Here is a 22,725-nt window from a genome sequence, read left to right on the forward strand (position 1 = left end):
ATATATATGGTTCAGTAAGGATTGCTTTTAGAAGATGCAATGAAATTTTAAAAATAATAATAACTATGCACATTAAAGGCTTTTGATTGGAGGAACAAAAACATTTTCTAATAGGTATTGTCCAATCACCAACAAGGTCAGTATGAGCAAAGTAAAGATAAAATCAATTTAAAATCAGTTTATTTGACTATGAAATGTTAAATTTCTCTCTAGCAAAAGGTAAATATGTTTTAATCGGCACAAATAAAGCTTTTGATTTTTAATGATTTTATTCTTTTTTTATGCCCTATTAAACCAATATGATTCTAAGTGAGTTCATGGTGCTTAGCGTTTTTAAAAAGTGCTTAAAAATGCTTATTTTCGTTTTTTAAAGCCCTTAAAGGTGCTTCTTTTATTGGGTGTTTTTAAAAAGTACTTAATTTTCCTTTTTAGAAAAAGAGATTTTTTTTTTTCTTTACCATGCCGGTTTTCGCCAAGTATCATGCAAAAGCGTGGTTTTCACATTCTTCTGCTCATCGTTTTCACAAAGCATTTCGGCGTACCGTCAGTCCTTACCGTATGAAAGCGGCAATCATTTTGCAATTTTGATGAAATACTTGCAGTTCCTCATGTGCATATATTAAGCTGGGTTCGGTGAAATTCTTGCACTCGCATGCTGCTTCATTTTGCAAGTTGTTCTCAATTTCAGGTTTCATTTTATCCTTTGAAATCTTTATCATGATCATGTGAAGTCTTTAAAATTTATTTTGCATTTTGTTAATGTATATAAAATAAATGTAATGTAATGTATTAAAAATATTTTTTTAAGTGCTTAAAAGGTACTTATTTTTTGTTGAATGATTTGGCTACACACACTGGATTTTCAAGAAGCTCTTTTTACGCATTTAAATACTTACATGGTACCTTGATTGTGTATAGCTTTTATTTTTTACTAGGATTTTAGGGTCATTAAGGTTTTAAGCATAAAGCATATTGTACATAGAAATTTTCCGTTTGACATTATTTAATATTTATAAAAAAATTAATATATTAGGCATGTACAGTGTTTGAATGAAAGTCAATGTTAAAGGAAATTGAATACTAATTATTTTTTGAAAATTGAAAAGTATTACCAATGAATAAGAGTTTGGATGAAAATCATTGTTAAAGGAAAATATTTCTTATATACATGTATGATTACTCATTTCAACAATGAATTAATACAAATGTATTTGTTGTTAGTTCCAAAGAAATTAAATAAAATTATTTTATCTTTAGTTTCATAACTTATTTACTTATGATTAAAAAGGTCTGTTGTGTAAATAAAATTATTTATTACGTGGCTAAGTGATATCTTAAGACAGGGATGGGCAAACTACGGCCCGCGGGCCAACTGTGGCCCGCCGGAAGATTTTATCCGGCCCGCGGATTGAATTTTTATTTGCCGATCAGTGGCAAATATAAACAATATACATCCACTTTCTTGTCGACTATGTTTAAAATTATTTTTGTTTTTCCTTTTTTAACAAAGTACTGATGACATTTTTACTTTCTCTATTTTTGTTCTACAAAACATAAATTAATGGAAATAGTTAGCACAGACAGCTTCAATTGGTAAAATGTTGAAGGCAGAAGTTCTTTATAGAATAGCCGTAGATTGGCTCCAACTAGCATTTGTCTTTCTCGAGAAGCTGACTTATGGAATCTAATAAAGGTAAATTGTACTTCTCATTTGGCAGACTGCGCATTTTACGCTCCAAAGAGCGGACAATCTAACAATCATCTGAAGCAGTTGTTTCTAAATATGCCAAAGTTTTACAAATCATTACCAAAAGCTAGTTTCCAAAATTTAATATTTCATGCCCAGAAAATCAGTACTATGTTTGCTTAATCTTATATATGTGAACAAGAGTTTTCAACTATGAACCTTAGAAAAAATCATTTCAGAAGTAGACTAACAGAAAAGCCTTGTTCCTTAAAATTAGCGCATCTCACTTCGAACCTTAATATAAGGAACTTTAAAAAATGAAATCGCAATTTCCGTCATCTCACTAAATATTTAAATTAAAACTTGTATATTGCTTTTTTTTTTAAATTTTGAAGTTTTTACTTGGCCCACCAAGCATTTTTTTCCTTGATTTTTGGCCCTCGACAAAAAAAGTTTGCCCATCCCTGTCTTAAGAGGACGCCATAATTTTCCTCTCAAATTTTCTTTCTCCTTCATTACTAATTTAAAGTGTAGAAAAAAGTAAGTTCAGACAAATCCAGAGTAAGCCGTGTAGTTTCAAATACTGAAAATAAAATTTTAATGTATACAAATAAAAATAAATTATGAAAAGATAACTTAGGAAAACGCAGCAAAGAAGTTCTCTTCTAATAATTTGTTTGCATTTTAATATTTTGAAGTTTTTTTTTATCAATGGAAACTTTATGACTTAAATTACTATAGGTTTGCCTGAACTTACTTTTTCTTTCTTTTAAATTAGCAATGAAGGAGAAATAGAATTTGGGAAGAAAATTTTCTTCTGCTGTATGGCGTCCTCTTAATTTAATTTAGAAATGGCAAATAGCTTTAGAAAATGTAGCAACTAGAGTAAGCTGTAAAAGGGGTGCTATAAAAAAATTTCGAGTTTTTGAGATAACAAGCTCCGAACTAAATATGTTCTAAAAAGTAGAAAAATATATTCTAAAATATTACTCTAAAAGTAGAGTCATGAAACGTAAGAATAACTACTAATAAATATTTATGTGATGATAGTTGACTATTAGTCTAAATTTTTAAATTCTTTCTAATTTATTTTTAAAAAGTAAGACAATTATGCTATAAATAGAAAAGATTTGTTTTCAATGATAATTTTATTTTTGAAAGTAAGACATAAGCAATAATATGTTAAATAGAACAGAACTGGTTTACAATGATTTTGTGTGTTTTCCGAAAAAATTAATGTTCTATTTCGAAAAAGAATTCGATATATCAAGGTTTTAAGAGGACTCCATACCGCGGAAGAAAATTTTCATCGCAAATTCTCTTTCTCCTTCATTACTGATTTAAAAGAAAGTTCAGCAAACCTAGAGTAAGACATAAAGTTTCAATTGCTAAAAAAAAATATTAAAATGCTAACAAATTATTAGATGATAACTTCTCCGTTGTTGCGTAATCCTAAGTTATCATCTCATAATTTATTTTCATTTGTATGTTTTAAAATTTCCATTTCAGTATTTGAAACTTCATGGCTTACTCTAGGTTTGTCTGAACTCACGTTTTCTACATTTTAAATTAGTAATTAAATTAACATTCGGTGGATATATAATGCCAAGGGGGAAAATATTTTTTTGATATAACAAGGTTTTCGAGATATCGAAAGTATACTGTATATATAAACACAGAATTTATAAATTCGGTAATTTATGATTCCTGAAGTTTATGGTCAATTCCTTAAAAGTTTGAAAATCCTACGCACAAAAAAAGATTCTAAAAAATCAAATAAATTTAAGGTAAGGGAATTTCTTTTTATAAATTAATCTGTATCCAAAAATTATAACAATACTAGAAAGAAAAAAGAACAGCCCCTCTAAAAGGTTTAGAAATCTAGGGTCCGAATTTAATTAATATTATGCTGAAATAAATTTCCGAGCTGCTTAATTTTACTTAATGGTTAAAATTATGATTATTAAATAAATCAATAAGTCTTATGTAAGTCGCAATGTTTTACATTGATCTTAGATTTTAAGGTATTTTTTCTTTTTATATGTTTTTTGAAATTCCTGTCGCAATTTCAATTCTCTTAACATTGTAGCGCCAATTAATAATTTTTAAAGTTATCAAAAACTTTGCGATCGGGGGTGGTAGAGGATTGCCCCTCCGTTTAGGATGAATATTCTAGCAGGCATATCGACAAATCATTTTCAATTTTTTCAATCAATTTTCTTCTGTCGGCTTTTGTTTCTGATATTATTATATTTTTTATTTTTTTTTAATTTGCAAAGAGGCAGACTGAAATATTATTATGGCAACGTATTTTTCTCTTTACCCTGTCAAAGCGGCATAAAAAAAAAAGTAAAAAATTAATTGGTAAATCGATATATTTTTTTCCATCGGGACCGATGGGAAAAAAAATATTTTCCCATTATTATTTTTTCTGCTTCCTTGATCTTATCAACTTTTTTTAACAATGAAAATTTATAACTTTTTATTCTTCCGTATTTGATTAAATTGATGTGTTTATGACAACTTCTGTATAAATTTGATTTTGTGTTTTTTACGAATTTGATTTTTGGGAAGGGATCAGTTTTTCGTCGCCATAATTCAAAACATTTCGTTTTTCTCCGCTTTTAACTTTTAATTCTTCAAATTACATTGTTTTTTAATTTATTAAAAATACATGGTGTTTTTTCTTTCTTTTTTTTTTAGCCAAAGATATAGAAAGTTTTTTACATCTATTGTTGTTTATTGATGCATTATTTTTACCCTGAAGCTTTTAAGTACTAACACTAAGGAAAAACTCGGGCGTTGCAAACCAGTCATGTGTGTAAATTGCTCATGAAAAATAATTTTCATTATTAAAACCTGAAAACAATATTAATATTAATAATTCCACTTTTAAAATTGAAAATTAGTGGCCATATTTAGCTAAATTGTCGAAATTCCAAGTCATTACAATTTAAGCAATTGATATTTTTCTTTAATTGATTAGGACATATTATATACAAAAATGAAAGAATTTTAGTAGCTCTATTTCTTGCTAAATAAAAGAAAAATCATTAAGTTTATCATAGCACATGAAAAAAAAATTACTCAGAGTTGCTTCAAATTTTGTAACGATAAGAAAACTGGAATAAAATTTCTTTTCCTTTACTGAATTAAAAATAAAAGGCACTACAGTTGTTTTGGAAACGTTAAAATGTATCGTAGATACTAAATTAGGAATTTATGAAAATGTTTAATATAAAATTATTCTTTTTTAAAAATTTATTTATCAAAATTAAATGTAAGTTATATATTTGAAGAAATAAATCTGAAATAAAGAAATAAATCTGAAATAAATAAAAAATAAGTTCTTAGTTCTGCTTAAAAGATAATGTGGAGACACAAGAAATGGGGATCAAACCCCCGACCTCCAGGTAGAAGGTTCGATTTTACTTTACTTTACTGTACGATTTTAAAGTAAAATCGAACCTTCTACCTGAAGCATTATTTCAGACTGTTCCTACTACTAGCTCCATGAGTAAAGTGTAACTACTACATATCGCTTTTCGAATGCAGTAGGAATGGCTCCAAAATATTTAACTGATGATATACTGTATATTAATTAAGTATTGGCAACAATTTTGATTGTTCTTGTTCCGGTTTCGTGTTTATCGTAATATGTAAGTAGGTAAGTTGTATATATATTTTATTATTTATTGAAGGTAGACATTAAATCTATAATTTAAAATGATAAATTTTTTTCTAGAAAATTAAGTTATAGTTTAAAACTAGGGTGTTATTTACATTAATTGCTTCGTAAAAATGGGTGTGTGCATGAAATAGTGAAGACTTGTATTTCATGATTTATTTTATATATTATTAAATTGGTAATGGAAGTTAATAACTTGAATTCTTAAAAGATTATAGATAGCAATGTAAAACATATATATTGATTTTAAATTGTCTACTGGGTGTGTTGATTAGTGTCACAGTTACTGTGAAAAATCAATAATTTGACGTGAAAATATGACATTTTAATCGTTTTATTTTTAATCTTAAATTTAGGTTTAAAAATATCTTACCTCGCTATTTTAAAGCCAAAATGGTATGATTTAACTTTACTTTAGGTCAAGTTTTAAAGCCATGATTTCTTTTACTGAGCGATTTTTTTTTATACTTGATTATATCTTGTTAAATTTACATATATTTGTTTACTGTGTGCTAGCTTGTTTACTTTATTAAAATGTTGTAATTTTGTTAATACTCAACTTTATTCTCTGTCCAAAATAAATGACTTGAAACTGATTGCAGGTCCTCTTAATGCTTAACCAGGAGATATTTCCATATCCTTATCTGTCGCGCTAACTAAAATTGCCAAATAGATTTTAAACTTTTAAATTTTTTAATTTTTTTTTGTATAAAAAGTATGCAGATGTTTACCTGGTCTACAAGTTACACCTTTTGAGTTTGTCCTTTTCTGTGATTTTTTTTTAGTTTCTCATGGGCCACTGCCCAGAAGTTGCCATGATCTGGTGCTTATTTTGCCACAGATCAGGTTACAGAAATCTCTCCCTTCATCTTTTGCTGTGAGTTATACCTTTTAAGTTGGTCCCTTTCTATGATTTTTTATTTTATTTTTAAGTTTCTTACGTGCAACTACCAAGAAGTTGCTAAGACTTGACGCTTATTTTACCACAGATAAGGTTATGGAAATTTCTCCCTTAACTGTGCTTATAGAACTCTGCAGCCAGCTCAAGAAAAGTAAAGACTCGAATGCACGATTTGAAATTTTCATGTGCATAATATAATATTTAAAATATTGAATCCATTTAATTTAGACTAAATTAAAAAAAAAAGGCATAAGTGTACCACACTGATTAATTCTTTCTCTACAAAGTTGAGTTTGTTAAGAAATTGGGGAGATTTTCGTTTTATGATCTTATTGTGGCAGAATTAGCCAAGTCTTGGAAACTTCCGGCTAGTGGCCTGGGGAAAACTAAAAAAAGCAGCGAGAGACCAACTCGAAAGGCATTAGTTGTAGCTCAGGAAAGCATCTACGTGTTTTTTTTTTTTTTTTTAAAAAGTTTTGGTTTAATTAAATAAAAAAAATTGCTACAAAGTTTTTTAATTGTAAAAAAAAATATATGTATATTTTCTCTTTGAAAATTATAATTATAAAATATTGCTATTTCAATAGATTTTGATTTCTATCATTTTAACTCATGGGCTAATTCATTTAAGAATTTTACAAAATCAAATAAATTTCTCTTTCTTAGTTATAGAAAACTTTTGACAAAATACAGACTTTCTAAAAATATTGTGAAAAATTTATTGTGACTTAAACTTCGTTCGGTGGAAATATTAGGCCCTGAAAATTTTCTACAACCCTGATAAACCTTTCAGGGTTTCCTAAAATATATCAATGAAAATTTATTATATGTATCCAATATTTCAAAATGAATATATTTTTAGACTAAGAATCTGGAAATAAAATTTTCAGCTTGAAAAAAAAAATCTAAGTATTTTAAAAATAAAGGTCCAAAATATCCCAATTTTGTATTAACCTTTCTACTATAAACTATACTTTCATGTACTGTGAGTTTTGCACAAAATGCCATGTTCAAAGAAAAAGCTTAATAAATATCGACAGACCCATAGTTTGGCAGGAAACTGTAATTTAGAATATCCGTTGAAGGCTAAAATATCTCTTCTAATTAATTCATCGCTTCTCTTATCATAGCTGGAATAGCATGAATATTTTCTAATTTTAGATTAATTCAGTTCTATAAAGATATATATATTTATCGCTCATGGGCTGCAGCAGTGACACAACTAAAAAAACATGCGTTTTGGAACAGGTGTAATTATAAAAATACATTTTCTTTCAGCAGCAATACTATTACAACTCATAATTCAACTTGAAGATAATCTTCGTTTAAGCAAACTAAAGCATTTCCTATTCATTTTGCTTAGCAATGAAAACTTTAAACCCACTTATATCAAAAATTAATTTTTTGAGTTGTGCCGATTGCAGCCCATAAGCGATGTATACATATATATATATTCTTTTCTAATTGTGAGATTGCTTACAGACTAAAAAGCGCAAAAACTTTGTTATGTTTAAATATTTTAATAAAAAGAAATAAATAAATGCTAATTATTTTAAAATTAATAATAAAATTTTTGTCATATTATTGAAAAAACTATTTTCCTGCTTTAGGCTACTAAAAGCAACTATTTTGTTCATTTTTTTCTGTGGTAAACTTGTCCATTTAATAATGCTTATTATAATTTTTTCCCCCCAGTTTTATTGAGTGTCGTCATGAGTTATGATGAGTCATTCTGAGGGAAAGGCTGAAGTCCAGGTAACACATCCTGGTCTTGCATTTCCTTTTGCTACTGCGGCAATACCCCCACATCCTCATATCAACCAGTGGTGTCGCTTTTCCATACCCGAAAGATTGCCTCTGAAGCCATTTCGTCAGGACAGATTCAATAGACTCCCTCTACCCCCTTCTATAATGGCAACAAGCAAAGTGGTTTCCAACAGCGGTGCTGCTCCCCAACAAACAGTATTAAACGAAAAACGAGGCGTCGACCCTTTCCTGAAAATTCAGCAACTCGAGAAAAGCTTAGCTTTTGTTCAAGAAAACCATGCCATCATGCTTAAAAGCTTACATGAAGAAATAGAAGACTTGAAATTGAAAAATAGAGGCAAGGATATTTTTATTTATTTATTGTAATCGTTTGATTTGTCAAGAGCCTCGTGGGAGACTTGCATATTCTTTGAATGGTTAACCTGTCTCCCTGAGAAATTTTTTTTAGCAAAACTTGTTTGTTAAAAAAAATATCTTTTGAAAATTGGATTTAAATTATTAACATATAGTCAGGGTGTGTAGCATTTTTAAAAAGTGCTTAAAGGCGCTTATTTTCATTTTTTAAAAGCCCTTAAAGGGGCTTTTTTCATTGGGTGTTTTTAAAAAGTGCTTAATTTTCCCTTTATCAAAATGAGATTTTTCCTTTACCATGTTGATTTTTGCTTCGAATTATACAAAAAGACACAGTTCACATTGTTCTATTCAATGTTTTCACAATTAATTCAACCCCAATCTATTTCCACGTATTGTCAGTCCGTAGCATGTGAAAATGCTATTCGTTTTACATGATTCAAAATTTCATGATTTTTGACAATTGTCAAAAACTTATGACATTTTTTTAAAGTGCTGTAAAATATTTTTTGAGTGCTTAAAGGTGCTTATTTTTTGTTTAATTTGGCTACATACCCTGTCAGAGGGTATGTAGCATTTTTAAAAAGTGCTTAAAGGTGCTTATTTTTGATTTAAGTTTTTTAAAAGCCTTTTAAGGTGCTTTTTTTATTTGGGGTTTGTAATAATTGTTTAATTTTCTATATTTTGAAAAGAGATTTTTTCTTTGTTGTGTCGATTGTCATTTTAAATTACGAAAAATGCATGATTTTTGCAATTTTCTCTGCAATATTTATCAGAACAGAAACTATTATCATGATTATGTAAAGTTTTTGAATTTTATTGATTTTATGTTTATAAATAAAGAACTTTAAACGATAGAAAAAAATAATTTATTTACTGTACAGATCCTAGTTATGATTTTTTTTTTTTTTTTTTTTTGGAAAGTGATTAAAAATATTTTTTGACTGCTTAAAAAGTACTTATAGGGTGCTACGCCTGCTAATAGTTAAAAAAATCAATAAAATTAATTTTTATCATGGAAGTACAAATAAGGCTTAAAATAATTTTTATTTAAGTTATTACACAAGTACTTTGTCTTTTAATTTTTAAAACAGTTTGATATTTGTCTTATTATACTAAAAAAAAAAAGTTTTTAGCTAAAGAAAGTCAAAATAGTTAAATTGAGTGCTTTTTGGTTTTAAAAAAAAAGAGTAAAAATAGAATTGTTTTTGGTTAATGGTTGTGTGTCAAATATATATAATATGATTTTGTTAACTAAAAAAATTTCTTAGGCATATATGTGTAATGAAATTTTCATGTGTTTTCTTGCTCTTTCCAAGTTAAATAGAAATACAAAAACCTATTTCATTCAGTTATAAAGTGTAACAAAAATTAAAAAATTATGTGGCTTAAACTATTTAAAAATATAGAATGTCACTATCAAAAAGACAGTGAAGTCACATAATGTCTTGTATCTATCTGCATTTTGATAAAAACCTATTTGATTCAGTTATAAAGTATACAAAAATTGAAAATTTATTAGGCCTAAACTTTTTAAAAATATAGAATCAAATGTCTTATATCTACCTGCAGTTTGGCTTAATATTTTTTTAAAAGGACGCTATAGCCTGGTTGGTAGAGCACTGGGCCCATGTCTGAAAGGTTGTGGGTTTGGTTCACCCTTTCCGAAAACTCCCTGTGTAGTAAATGGTGACTGATGCACGTTCAATCTGTCGAGTCACAAAGTCCTTCATGTTCCCATAACAAATTATACCTCTGGGGGTACTGATTCAGGAGTTTCCTTGTCTACTGGATTGATTCAAAATTACAAGGCTATGGAGTTGAAAATTAGTCGATCAATGTCAACCCAAAATTGGTTCGGCTGTGCAACAGCAGTTATAAATTTTTTTTCTGACATAGTAAATCAATTAAAAAAAAAAAAAAATATCAATCATAAATTGCAATTCACTGGGGTATAAAAAAGGAAAATTTTGTTCGCATGCATTTACCTATTCTTAACATTTAAAATAGTATTTTTTTTCCTGCAATTGATTAGTTCTTTTATTGTTTTTGGAATGTATAAATGTTTAATTAATCAAGAATTTTCTCATTAGAATTGCTCTTTGAACTTGTTACTGGAGTACCTGCCCTACCAAAAGAAGTGTCGGACAAGGAAAAGGGTTTGTTATATTCCCATGATTATAATAATAGAATTTTTTAGAATGTAAGAATAGAATGTAATAATAGAATTATTTGAGGTGGTGAATGATAAGTACATAAAAAAATTGCAAAAAAAAAAAAAATGCATTATAGAAAATATTTTTTAGTGTATTCCATAAACTTTTTGACATAAAAAAATATGTTTAAGGTTTACATTGAAATTTTATAAATTTGTAAAGCTCATTGTTCAGTGCTCAAAATTGACTATGGTATTTTTATGTGGGACCACTAAAATCTAACTTATAATATTCAATGTTCTTCATTGTAACTGTGAATATTACACATATTTTTAAGAAAAAATTAAAAACATATTAAAATATTTTTTTAATTTTTTCTTAAAATTTAATTTGATATGTTTTTATTGGTACACTTAAAAATATGTAAATTTATACCTTGAAATCTTTTTAATATGATTTGATATCTTTTCTAAATTGACCACTGAAATCTAACTTGAATCACCCTACTCGTAATATTCAATGTTTCTCATTTAACTGTGATTATTACACATTCTCCACTTTTTTTCCCTTCTACCTCTATGTGTTATAAAATAAGAAAATTTTAAAAAAAAATTTAATTTGACATATGGGTACACTTAAAAATATGTAAATTTAAAATATACCTTGGAATCTTTTTAGTATGATTTGATATCTTTCCTACTGTATTAATACTGTCTTACAGGTGTAAGTGTAAAATATTAAGAAGTAATTCTGTGAATGATTTTCCATAACATTTTTAACTAATTCAGGTTCAGAAAAATAGGCATTACCCTAAAAAACCAAATTAGGTTTCTCAGAATGACCGTCCAAATTAGAATAATTAATGAATTACAAACAGAGCTCTAGACATTGTATAAAATGACTGATGAATGGCCAATAGTCATACATTGATTAGGCAAAGTATATAATTCTCATTTCATATTTTGACTCAAAATGTCATGTATTTAATGCAATGACTGGACATATGTATATTATAGTACATAAAAGTAGTATAAAGATTTCTTGTTATCAAACATCAAAATTTCATTACATTAAAAAAAATTTTTTTTTTAATTTTAATGAATTTAATTTGTTACAGATTCTAATTTAATTAATTTGGTTATATTAAGTGGCAGAAGCCCTTGTCTAGTTAAAAGACGGGTAGCAACTTTTTTGTTAACCAACGTTGTTATGTAAAAAAGAAAAAATTCTTTTTTTTTTAAATGTTACTTAAAATTTTTTATCTTTTGTGACGTGTGGTTTTCTCACTGGCTGAACTAAATATTTTTTTTTATTAGCTGCACTGTTGAATTTTGAAAAATTTTGAACTAAAAATTTTCTGTGTTATTGTTTTGATAGTTTTAATATATGTCTTAAACAAAGATTGGGGGATTTATATTACAAGCTTCTATTTTTAGATGTCCTGTAGTGGACTGATTGTAAAGACACGGTTCCCAATAGAACACTGAAGTCAAACATCATTTTTGGTCAGTAAGCGGGTGAGCAACCACTTTGATCAGTCTGTGCATGAATCAAGGGTGCACAGTATTGATTCTCGTTAAACTGTTCTACCGTTAAGTGCTAGACTTCGCTTGGAGTTCGAGCTACCAAAGCAGGGGAGCCACCCTCTTTGTGATGGCGTGACTTCAAGTCATCCTCAGGGATGTTTCCCAGACCATCGCCAATAGCCCATTATGCAGTTCTAGTGCGACATAAATAAAGTACCTACCTACCTATTTTTAGACATGTGACACCAATTTTGGCCAAAAAATAAAAAACATTTACTAGGTTTTCAAAGTAGAGTGGCAAATTTAGATTAATTCATTTGAATTGATTTGTTAAAAATTGAGCCTTTGCTATTGCATGATATTTTAGTTATGAACTTGTGAATTCTAAATTTTTTTCTATTTATAAATTTTACTTTATAAATTTCAGAAGCATCTGATGAGCAACACACAGAAGCAGTTGAAAAATTAGAAAAAGAAATTCGAAAATTACGTAGTGCTCTTAGAGATGCGGCTAAGGTTAATTCCTCCTTATCAAATCAAGTGCAGGACTTGAAAAGGTATAAAATAGATTTTTTTATGGCAGTGCAGAATATTTGGAAAAAAAATTTTTTTTCTCTAATTTTTATTGTATATGAGTAAACTATCAGGGATCTGTCCAGGATAAATTTACTACCGTTTAGCGGTACCTTCACAAATTCAACTTTAGGATAAGCGGTAGTTTCACAAATAAAAAGGCAAGGTCTCATGCAAACCCCAATCTCACATTGCAATCTACGGAAAACAGGAGCTTTTCTTCCAGCTGTCGACGAAAAGGTAGATCGTGTTTGCTCAGATAGTGCAACGTGGTAAGCCCAACTGGTCACTTAAGCCATATCAAAGCGAGCTTTTTTTTTTTTGCTGAGTTTTTAAAAATGAAACAAAGAGTTGACTTTATAAGAAGTTGAAACTCAAGAATTATCTTAAACATTATTGTTAAGAGTTAGGTTAAGTGTTGAAGAGTAATTTATTTATCACAGCTGTTTGCAGAATTGTTAAATGTAAAATGTTTTGTTTAAAATGTTTGTTAGTAACATTTTGAGTTAGCATATATTGAATAGCATTCAGTCAAATCTTGATATCACAAACTCGAATAGTGACATGAAAAATTTTTCAATATTGAGAATCAAGTACTAAATATTTTTAAAATGTTAGTCAAACTTATAACTATGCTAACATTTTAAAAGTTGTATAACATGTATTTATTTCAAAAAGCAGTTCCTTGAAACAGGTTCAATATCTTTGGTTCTTTATTTGATTTTATGCTTAGCTGAAATTTTTCTATTCTTCAAGAAAAGGCTTTGATTTCAAGAAAACGTTTTAAATTCCTCAGAAATTAAAAAAAAGTCTTTTTTTTTTTTGAGTGATCAAAAATATTTTGTGAAATCGAGGATCCTGAAGAAATATATTCAGCTAAAAGAGGCTTTTTCTATTCTCAGAATAGCAAGTGATAGTGTTCTTCCTATGGGTTTTTAGATGGATGGCCCACCCTACCTGCCCTTCTTTAAAGGTAAATGCACCCTCCTTGCCCTTTTTTTGACAAATGTTGTCCCCCTTTTATTTAGAAAAAAAATTCTCTTTTTTATTTTAAGAAAAAATAGCAGTTAAAGTGTAGAACTTCAGATTGCTATAACTAGTGCAAAGTGTATTTAGGATAAGTTAATATAAACTATTATTTTTCATATTTTATTATTTTTCATCATTAATGGCTCGACAGCCCAGGGTGGGCCTTGGCCTTCTGAAAAAGCTTTTTCCAGGCTAACCTTTTTCCTGCTTATTTTCACCTGTTTTTAGTTTTTAAGACTAAAAGGTCTTTTTCTAGGTCATTTATCCATCTCAAATTTGGCCTGCCTCTTTTTCGTGCCAACTGGTCAATCATTGAAAACTCTTTTTGTGATACAGTCTTTGTCCATTCTGATAACGTGACCTGGCCATTTAATTCTTTGACATTTAATAAAGTTAATAATGTCTGGTTCATTATGTGAGTTATAAAGCTCTAGATTTGATCTTATAAGCCACATACCATTATTTTGAATTTCTCCAAAAACACTTCTCAAGACCTTTCAATTAGCAGAATAGTAGAACTTCAGGTTACTATAACTAGTGGAAATTATATTTAGGCTAAGTTAATATAAAATATTATTTTTCATATTTATTTTATTATTTTTTGTTTTGTTTCAAAGGGCACATATCTAGTAAAATATAATTAATATATATTTAGCAACATTAGGGCCCTTCAAATCAAGAGTTGCCAGTGATTTTGAAAGAGCACCCCGCAAATGCATAAGGAATTCAGAATCAATTAAAAAATTCATATTATTAAGTTAATTCTGTTTATTATTTGGTATATGTACTGACAAATTTTAAAAATTAATGAAAACTTTACAATGGTATGCATCTTAAATGTTAGAGGGATGAAAAAATAAAGAGTAAATTTTCTTTAAATGTTATACAATTTAACATCACAGATTAGAGTCCCCTTGTCGTCAGGCTGATTGTGGGAGATTTTCGTGGTTTTCCTCTCCATGTAACTCAAATGCGGGTTAGTTCTATCAAAAGTCAAATTTCTTCCAATACTTGATCCAGGAATTCCTTTGTTTTCTGGATTGGTTTCGAAATTACAAGGCTATAGAGTTAAACATCAACCCAAAATTGGGTCGGTCAGTAAAATCTCTGTTATTTTATTTCTCCAATGTTGGCAAGTATGCTATAATAGTTAAATAAAATATTTTTTTCAAAAAAAAATGCACTTACAATTTATATGTGATTCATTGTAAATGTATTATTTATTTAATTTCCATGCTTTTGAATGTGTATTAAATTTTAACATAATCTTTTTCAGAGACCAATATTCTAAACATGTGTCACGTAACAAGAATTACAATAAGACACCTCCAGATTCAGCAATTGATGATGGACAACAAATCCATTCACCAAATGGGTCGTCACCTCAAATGGAAGACTATTCTGATACTTTGAGGCAAATACAGAGAGCCTCTAATCATCGTAATGGAAAGGTTGGATATTTTTCTTTCAGTGCTAGTATCTTCTATTTGTTTTTTTGCAGTTTTTGTTCAAATTTGTTCTAAAAATTCAAATTTGCTCTTAATTTTAATTAACATTTGTCATTCTGAAAAACTTAAAGTTATCCCTTAATGATTTCATTTAGAAACTTTTAAAATAAAAATTTCAATAATCTCATATTTCTTAAAATATTATGAATGTAGGGACCATATAATATTTTACTTCTGACATAATTATTTAGCTTCAATACTTATTGTATTTACATTTCAAAACTATTGAAATTTTAATCGTTTTATTGAAAAAATTATTGAGCTAAGTAATAAATTTTAATCAAAATTTACAAGGGATAATAATAAGATTCAATAAAATTTAATAATCACTATTTCACGTTAGTAATATGAATTTTATTTAGTCTTCTTAGTTTGCTTAATTCTTTACATATTTTTCTGAAATCAACATGATCAATGATATTAAATTTTTTATTGTTTTTTTTAAATATACTTTTATAAACAACTTAATTTTAAATCTAAAAAATATACCTGATAGTTTTTTTTAAAATTGAATTTAATTAATTTTAATTTTGAATTTAAATTATTCTTTTTTAAATAATCAAATGCAGTGATTATTAATTAAAAAAATGGAATGTGTAACTCAATATTGAATATTTTAAATTCTGCATAAATTGCTTTTATGTTGGCTAATATAATCAATAAGATAGTTCTTGGTCAGAAAATGTTATTTTATCTTAATCAATGCAACAACATATTTTTTTTAATGATTTTGCATTTTGTTTATTAATCTCTCTCTATATATATATTATATATGTATATATATATATTATATATGTATATATATATATTATATATGTATATATATTATATATGTATATATATATATATATATATATTATATATATATATATATATATATATATATATATATATATATATATATATATATATATATATATATATATATATATATATATATTGCTAACTCTACCGGATTTTCCAGTAGACTACTGGTTTATGCCAGTTTCTGCTGATCTACTGGTTTAATAAAAATTCTCCTGGTTTTTACAAATTCCCTAAAATTGAGACAGTTTCCTAAACAGATCCTTATTGAAATAAAATTTTTGCTCAAATTATTACTTCATTGAATATATTATACATAATGAAACAAGCCTCATTTATAAAAAGCCTCATTTATACTTTTCTGTTCTAAAATTTGAGTTATCCAGAACTCTCTTTTTTAATTAATTAAAAGTCTTTTAACTATCTTCGATGAATTAAATGCGTATTACTATTCAAAATTATGAGTGAACGTAATGCATAACATTTAATTTAATGTTAGGGACAAGAAAATATTTTTCTATTTTGATGACTGACTATAAAAATCCCTAAATAATAATAAATCTTCTAACAATAATCCCCCATGTGTAAAATGTTTAGTGCATTTTGCAACAATTATCATGAAATTTATTACTTTGTAAAATCTATTGGATTTTTCCCCATCCGTGTTGGCAGTTATGTGTACCCTAATTATGATTTTTTTTTTTAAAAATAAGTGCCTAATATTTTTTGTGAGCTTAATAAGTGTTTATTTTCTATTAAAAAAATTTCTATGTACCCTGCTTTTTTAATGTAAAATACTTGTAATTAATTCAATAAATTAATTTGAAAATTTTATGATAATAATTTCAAAATTATTAAAGCATGAAAAGAAAGTTTCCATTTTCTAATTGAAAATCTAATTCAGTTAAAGAGACAGTTATTTATGATCAAGTATTATTAAAAACAACTAAATATTCAGAAAAAGGTTTTAAATCTGATAATTTTTCATCTAATTTCTATATCTAAAGAGATTTTGAAATAAAAAATTATATAGGCATGATAGGAATCAAAATACATGTCTATTAAGCGTTCATTGTGTTTTGACTTTTGTACCATTTGTAATAAATTTTAAACTTAGTTTTTGTTTTAGTTGGTTTTTCTTTGTTAGTTGTTTCATTGTTCTTTGTTAGTTCAAGTTTTTGTTTCATGACAAATTTCAGCGGGAGGATCGACGCAATCGCCATGATGACTGCAAACTTGATTGGTCAGATAGTTATGTAAGGAATGGCAATGGGTATCGTCATCATCATAATTATCATCATCATCAGCCTCAAAAGTCACCTCGTCAACAACATCAGCCTAGACTTCCTAGACTACCTTTAAGAAACCAACAGAATTATTCTCACCAACAGTAAGTTAATTTTAGTTCAAGTAGTAACATTTTTATTTCTTATAGCACATAAAAAATTATCATAAACTTGTTCTGGTTTAATAGGATTTTTTTTTTTTGTGTGTGTGTGTGACTTGTTTGCCATAATCTGAGATTTGATATGACACATAAAGACAAGTTTGCAAAGATATAAAGCCAAAACATGTAAAGAGAAAGGCTATATATGTATATTTTACATTACTTTTTTTTCAATTTGTGGAGTAAGCGGGTGGGTGTCCACTTTGATCAGCCTTTGTGGGGTCTAAGGGGGCGCGACATTGGTCCTCATAAAACTGTTTTACTGTAAAGACTTTGCGCTCAGGTCGTCGGGCTACCAAAGCTAAGAAACCAGTTAGATTTTATTGAAATAAATAATAAAAAAAGGTAAAGAAATCTTATCTTTACTTTTTCCAACTAGCTATTCTAAAACATAATCTTCTCTCTTTGTAGATTATGATATAATCTTATTAATTAGCATATATGAATGATTATAATCTAATTAGCATTAGCATATCTCAGGCCTAGGAACCATTGAGATTGACAATTAGTAATCTCCTCATGAGAATAAAAGTTATTCCAGGTGATATGTTTTTGCCCTCTGCAAATCAGTATTTTTATTGATTCTAACATTTTTAAAAAACAAAGTTTATATAAAAGACCTCAATTAAAAAAGATTGAATAACATTCAAAAATTCATTTAAAATTTAATCAATGCATAATATTTTATTTGCTGTTATAATATAAGCATATTGATATGCTTAAGGCTTCAATGTGTTTAAGAAAATTATTCCATTCCTTATTTATCATTAAATCAATTGTATTAAAACATACCTTTACTATTTTACATGCACATATGTATCCAACCAATTTGATGATTTTAGTCCTTTTTATCATTCTAATATTTCCAAATATTTTTGAATTGAAAAACGTATTACCTTAAATTTTTCATGCTCTATGAATAAATTCTATTGAGAAAAAACTTGAGCATTTTTATTAATTAAATTTATACAAATGTTGTAAATTGAATACAGTTAATTAATGACATTAAGTAATTCTAAAGTATTAGTATATTCAAAATCTTCAGCCATTCTTTTATAATATGTTAGCATGTTTATGGAAGAAAGATGGATATATTTAAAAAAATTATAGATAATATTAATTAATAGCTCTTGGACACCTGTTGCACTAAGGCAAGCTTTTATTTCTTTAGAGTAAGCGGCTCTCAAGATTGGCCTGAGAATAAACGAGAACAAAACAAAATATTTGCCCTGTTCTAAAACCAGCTTCAATTACACCCACTTAGAAATTGAAGTATATAAAGTTGAGGTTGTTGACAGTTTCGTTTACTTGGGTTCTGTGATCGAGGATAGGAACAGTATTACAATGGAAATACAAGGGACAATCACTATAGCCAATATATATTTTAATGGAATTCGAAAATACATAACATCTAATGTAATTCATAGAAAAACAAAAGTTTCATTAGGTAAATCGCTTTTATGATCAAATTTAACGTATGCTTGCGAAACCTGAACCATATCTTGTACGGCTGAGGCTATGTTGGGTACCTTTAAGAGAAAGGTCTTGCGAAGTATTTTTGGAGGAATTCAAAAATATAGTGTGTGGCTTAGAAGAGCAAATTTAGAGCTTTATCACTCATATAATGAACCCAACAAAGAATAAAATAGGCAGGCAATGTTATCCGAAGGGAAAAAGACCGCACCACAAAAAAGAGTTTTCAACGTCAGACCAGTTGGCAAACGAAAAAGTGGCAGGCCTAATTTGAGATGGATAGGTAGCCTAGAAAAAGAGTTTTAGTTTTAAGAACTAAAAACTGGAAAACACTAGCAGAAAAAGGGTAAGTCTGGGAAAAACTTCTTGAGAAGGCCAAGCATGATAAAAAGGAAATAGGGGTTAGTTCTGATTTAATCAAAAACTAGAATAATCTAATAATCTTTCCAAGGAATTTTATAATGAAGTGAAAAATTTCAATGTTGAAATTTAGTACCTCATTTAAGTGGTATTTTTTAAAAAAATTTTATTGTAAACTTACCCATAATATTATATCCATATATAGAATGACTTCAATTGCACTAATTTGAATTTTGTAAACGGTAACTGATTATATTTTGTTCTAATCTATTCTGGAAAGTTGTCACCTCTGTTAATTTTCCACTTATTTAAACTGGAGAAAAATACAAAGTTTCGAAAACCGTATGATTAAAGATGCCTAGTATTGTAAGGATGAGATTTTTCCACTTTCTAGCGGATTTTTGCTTTTGTCTCTCGAATTTTAGCCTTTTTTTATTTTATGGAAAACTGATTTTTCTCTAAAAGTTTAACTTTTTTCTATTATAAATATTCCGCTTTTTCTGAAAATTCAGCCGTTGAAACAACAATCATATTTATTTTTGATTTTCGAAGATAAACAGAAAATTCAAACTACTTTAACTATTCAAACTACTTAATTAGCAATTTTTTGTAGATAAGGAGTTATTAAATGTTTCTACTTCACAATTATTGATATGTTTCTCAGAGCTTTAGCTAGATTAGACAAGGGTCTGTCCAGGGCAAATTTACTGCCGTTGAGTGGTACTTTCACAAATTCAATTTTAAGAAAAACAGTTGTTTCTCAAAATGTTCTTAACCTTTTTTCAAAAAATATTGAAATATTTTTGAAAATATTTTCTTATTTTACCATATTTTTGTGTTGACTTTTTAAAAAAAATTTTAAATTTCACAAATTATGTCTTAAGTTTTCACAAAATAGGTACAGTCAACTCCGCTTAGAGGAATACCATCAGTTCCAGCCAAATTTATGCCATTAAGCGTGTTATTCTATTAAGGGAGGAGTGAAATATTCAATCTTAAATTATGAGTTTTTTGCGAAATTTTACTCTTTAATGGTATTTAATGCATAGTTTAGCGTTTTGATTACTCAGTTTTATGATCAATAAAAACAATTATAATTAAAACTGCCTGCTTTAGTATCATTAAATATAAATGTCATTTAAAGTTATCTAAAAATAAATCAATGTTACTGAAAAGTATCATATAGGTACTAAAATATTATTTGATCCCTTCTGAAAAAATCCATAATTGAAGTCTGTTTTTTTTTGTACCCGTTTAATTCGTCAATTTATCAAAATTAGATATACCCTTTTAGTTTCTACTAAAATTTTCATTAGAAAATTTCAGAATTTTTTAATTTTTACCTATTAATTTTTTTTAATCTTTAAAACTTGAGCAATTCCTAATTAATGCACTATTTAATGAGGAATTTTTTGTAATTTATTGTTTCCAAGATTAATTTTTTTTCTTCGATTAATTTAAATCGTTCTTATTTGAGCTCAACTTACAACCCACTCAAAATATTCACTGGATTAAGCAATTATTCTACTTAAAAGAAAGACATTCTGTACACAAGTGTGTTAGGTTTTTAATATTTTTTTATTCTCAAAGCTAATAATGCATCAGGAGGGGACCACAGAACAAATCACAAGTCTTGACCAGAAGACAAATCACTTAATCCCTTTTTTACAGTCTAAATGATGTGTGAGTGAAGTAAGTCGAAAGAGAGATAAAACCTCCTTCGTGTATAACTGGCCTTCAATGTATAACTGGCTGCAAGATTTGACTAATTTTTCAACTTTAAACATGTACTAATGAATAAGAAGTTTCTATTGAAGTGACCCCCTGTTGTATCCTTATTTTAACTGAAAAACGGAAATTCCAATTTAGCTGGTGAAACATTTCATTTCAGTACTACTTTTTTATGCAATTTTACGGGGATAAAAAAGAGCAAATAAACGGGGAAGTTAAGCACTTGTTTCATATAAAATTACTTGGTTCCATTAAATTTTATTCATATAAGCGAGTTATGCGATTAAGTGGGGACGACTGTACCTCTCAACAAAAAATAAAAACTAGACAGACCCCTGTTAGATAATAATATGAACTTAATGATTTCCATTATAAAATTTTATTTTGTTTGCTAAATAATTAAAAAAATTATGTTATTGATATTCTTGCTATAAATCACAAATTAGTATTTATTAGAAGAAATATAAGGTTTATGTATGTTTTCAGTAGTGCTAAACTTGGCAGAATTCTCTAGTTGTAATTGTCTCCTTTGTGTGAACTGAAGAAAAATTTAATTTCTAGCTTTATTTTTTTCAATGGGTTATTTTACTAAGTGTCAAGGTAATTATTTACATATTAATAAATTATTATGCAATTAAAAATCTATCAACACATAGTTATTTTTTATCTGAAATTTATTATTAAAAGATTGTAATCGCATCTGATTTACTGTCGTGGAAATTCAGCTTTTTTGTCATTTGGCCAATCTCATCCCTGGTATTAGGAACATAAATTTAATAAATAATTAGTTTTTTTTTCGTTTTTGTGGTGACAGTTTTGTAATGAATAAATTTTTTCCCTATAAAAAGTACATATTATTACTTTTTGTGTTTTATCATTTTAGGTATGAAATTCAGTATCATCAAAGAAGTTCAAATACTTTGCCTGCCTTGAAGCAACCTCTTGTACCTGTAGTAGATCATAGGTTAGATAAATCTAGAAAGTCAAGGGGTCCTAGACTACCTCCTCCCAAAATAGACCAAGTTACAAATTAAAATACTGCTACAAATATAAAGTAAAATATAGCTGGTTTATGAAATGTGCTAAAATGTAGTTTCTTTTTACATAAATTATTTGCTTTCAGATCTGTGTATATAACCAGCGATGCTTACTGTTACAAACTTTCTGTAATTTCCACAGATTTCAATTCGAACTACGAAGTTACAGGAAACTTATTTAAAAAATGCAGGAAAGCACGATTGCCTTTTATTTTTTTGGATTTTTTTCTTCCTTTCATTTAATAAAAATTTCTTTTATAGCCGTTTTGAAATTAAGATTTACCTTGTTGTTTTTCATGAAGGTAAACTTGTTTGAAATAAAACTAAAGAGATTTTTCTATTTAGATAACCTCTCATTGTTAATTTTTTACAATCTGAAGTTTTATTTTCAAAGAATATTATTTGTTTCATTATGCGTACGGAAAATTTCATTTTTGTTATTACAAAAAGAAGGGCTTAATGTCTAAGAAAAAGCATTAATACTGGCCGGCATTCCTGTACGAGTGATAGTTTTACACTTTCTTGTAATTTTTACAGTTTAAAAATCTAGTCTAATTTGTTGTTTTTTATAATTCTTTATAAGCATTTTTTGTGCAGTAAGATATGTTTGATTATTTTACATTTTGAATTATTTGTACATTTTTAAATGCATTTATTTTGCTGTTCAAAATGCAGAAAAGTTCAAAA

General features: G+C 27.6%; 1 protein-coding gene across 3 annotated transcripts; it reads left to right on the forward strand.

The window, feature by feature from the left end:
- The first annotated feature begins 5,294 nt into the window (after positions 1-5,294).
- On the forward strand, positions 5,295-22,725 carry LOC107442933 (uncharacterized). 3 transcript variants are annotated; one of them, XM_016056622.4, is made up of 7 exons: positions 5,295-5,354; positions 7,972-8,380; positions 10,488-10,553; positions 12,504-12,633; positions 14,955-15,129; positions 17,190-17,380; positions 21,885-22,725. In XM_016056622.4, the coding sequence occupies exons 2-7, from the start codon at positions 7,996-7,998 to the stop codon at positions 22,033-22,035; spliced, it is 1,098 nt and encodes a 365-aa protein (XP_015912108.2). In that variant the 5' UTR covers positions 5,295-5,354; positions 7,972-7,995; the 3' UTR covers positions 22,036-22,725. The 3 variants fall into 3 exon arrangements, with proteins under 3 accessions (XP_015912108.2, XP_042906545.2, XP_087014855.1); XM_043050611.3 differs by having other exon boundaries at positions 5,314-5,346; XM_087158729.1 differs by lacking the exon at positions 5,295-5,354 and adding an exon at positions 5,464-5,553 and having other exon boundaries at positions 21,885-22,061.

Source organism: Parasteatoda tepidariorum, chromosome 3 (genome assembly GCF_982258835.1).
Source record: "Parasteatoda tepidariorum strain Cologne lab strain chromosome 3, Ptep-v5.0, whole genome shotgun sequence".
In the NCBI taxonomy this organism is placed as follows: domain Eukaryota; kingdom Metazoa; phylum Arthropoda; class Arachnida; order Araneae; family Theridiidae; genus Parasteatoda; species Parasteatoda tepidariorum.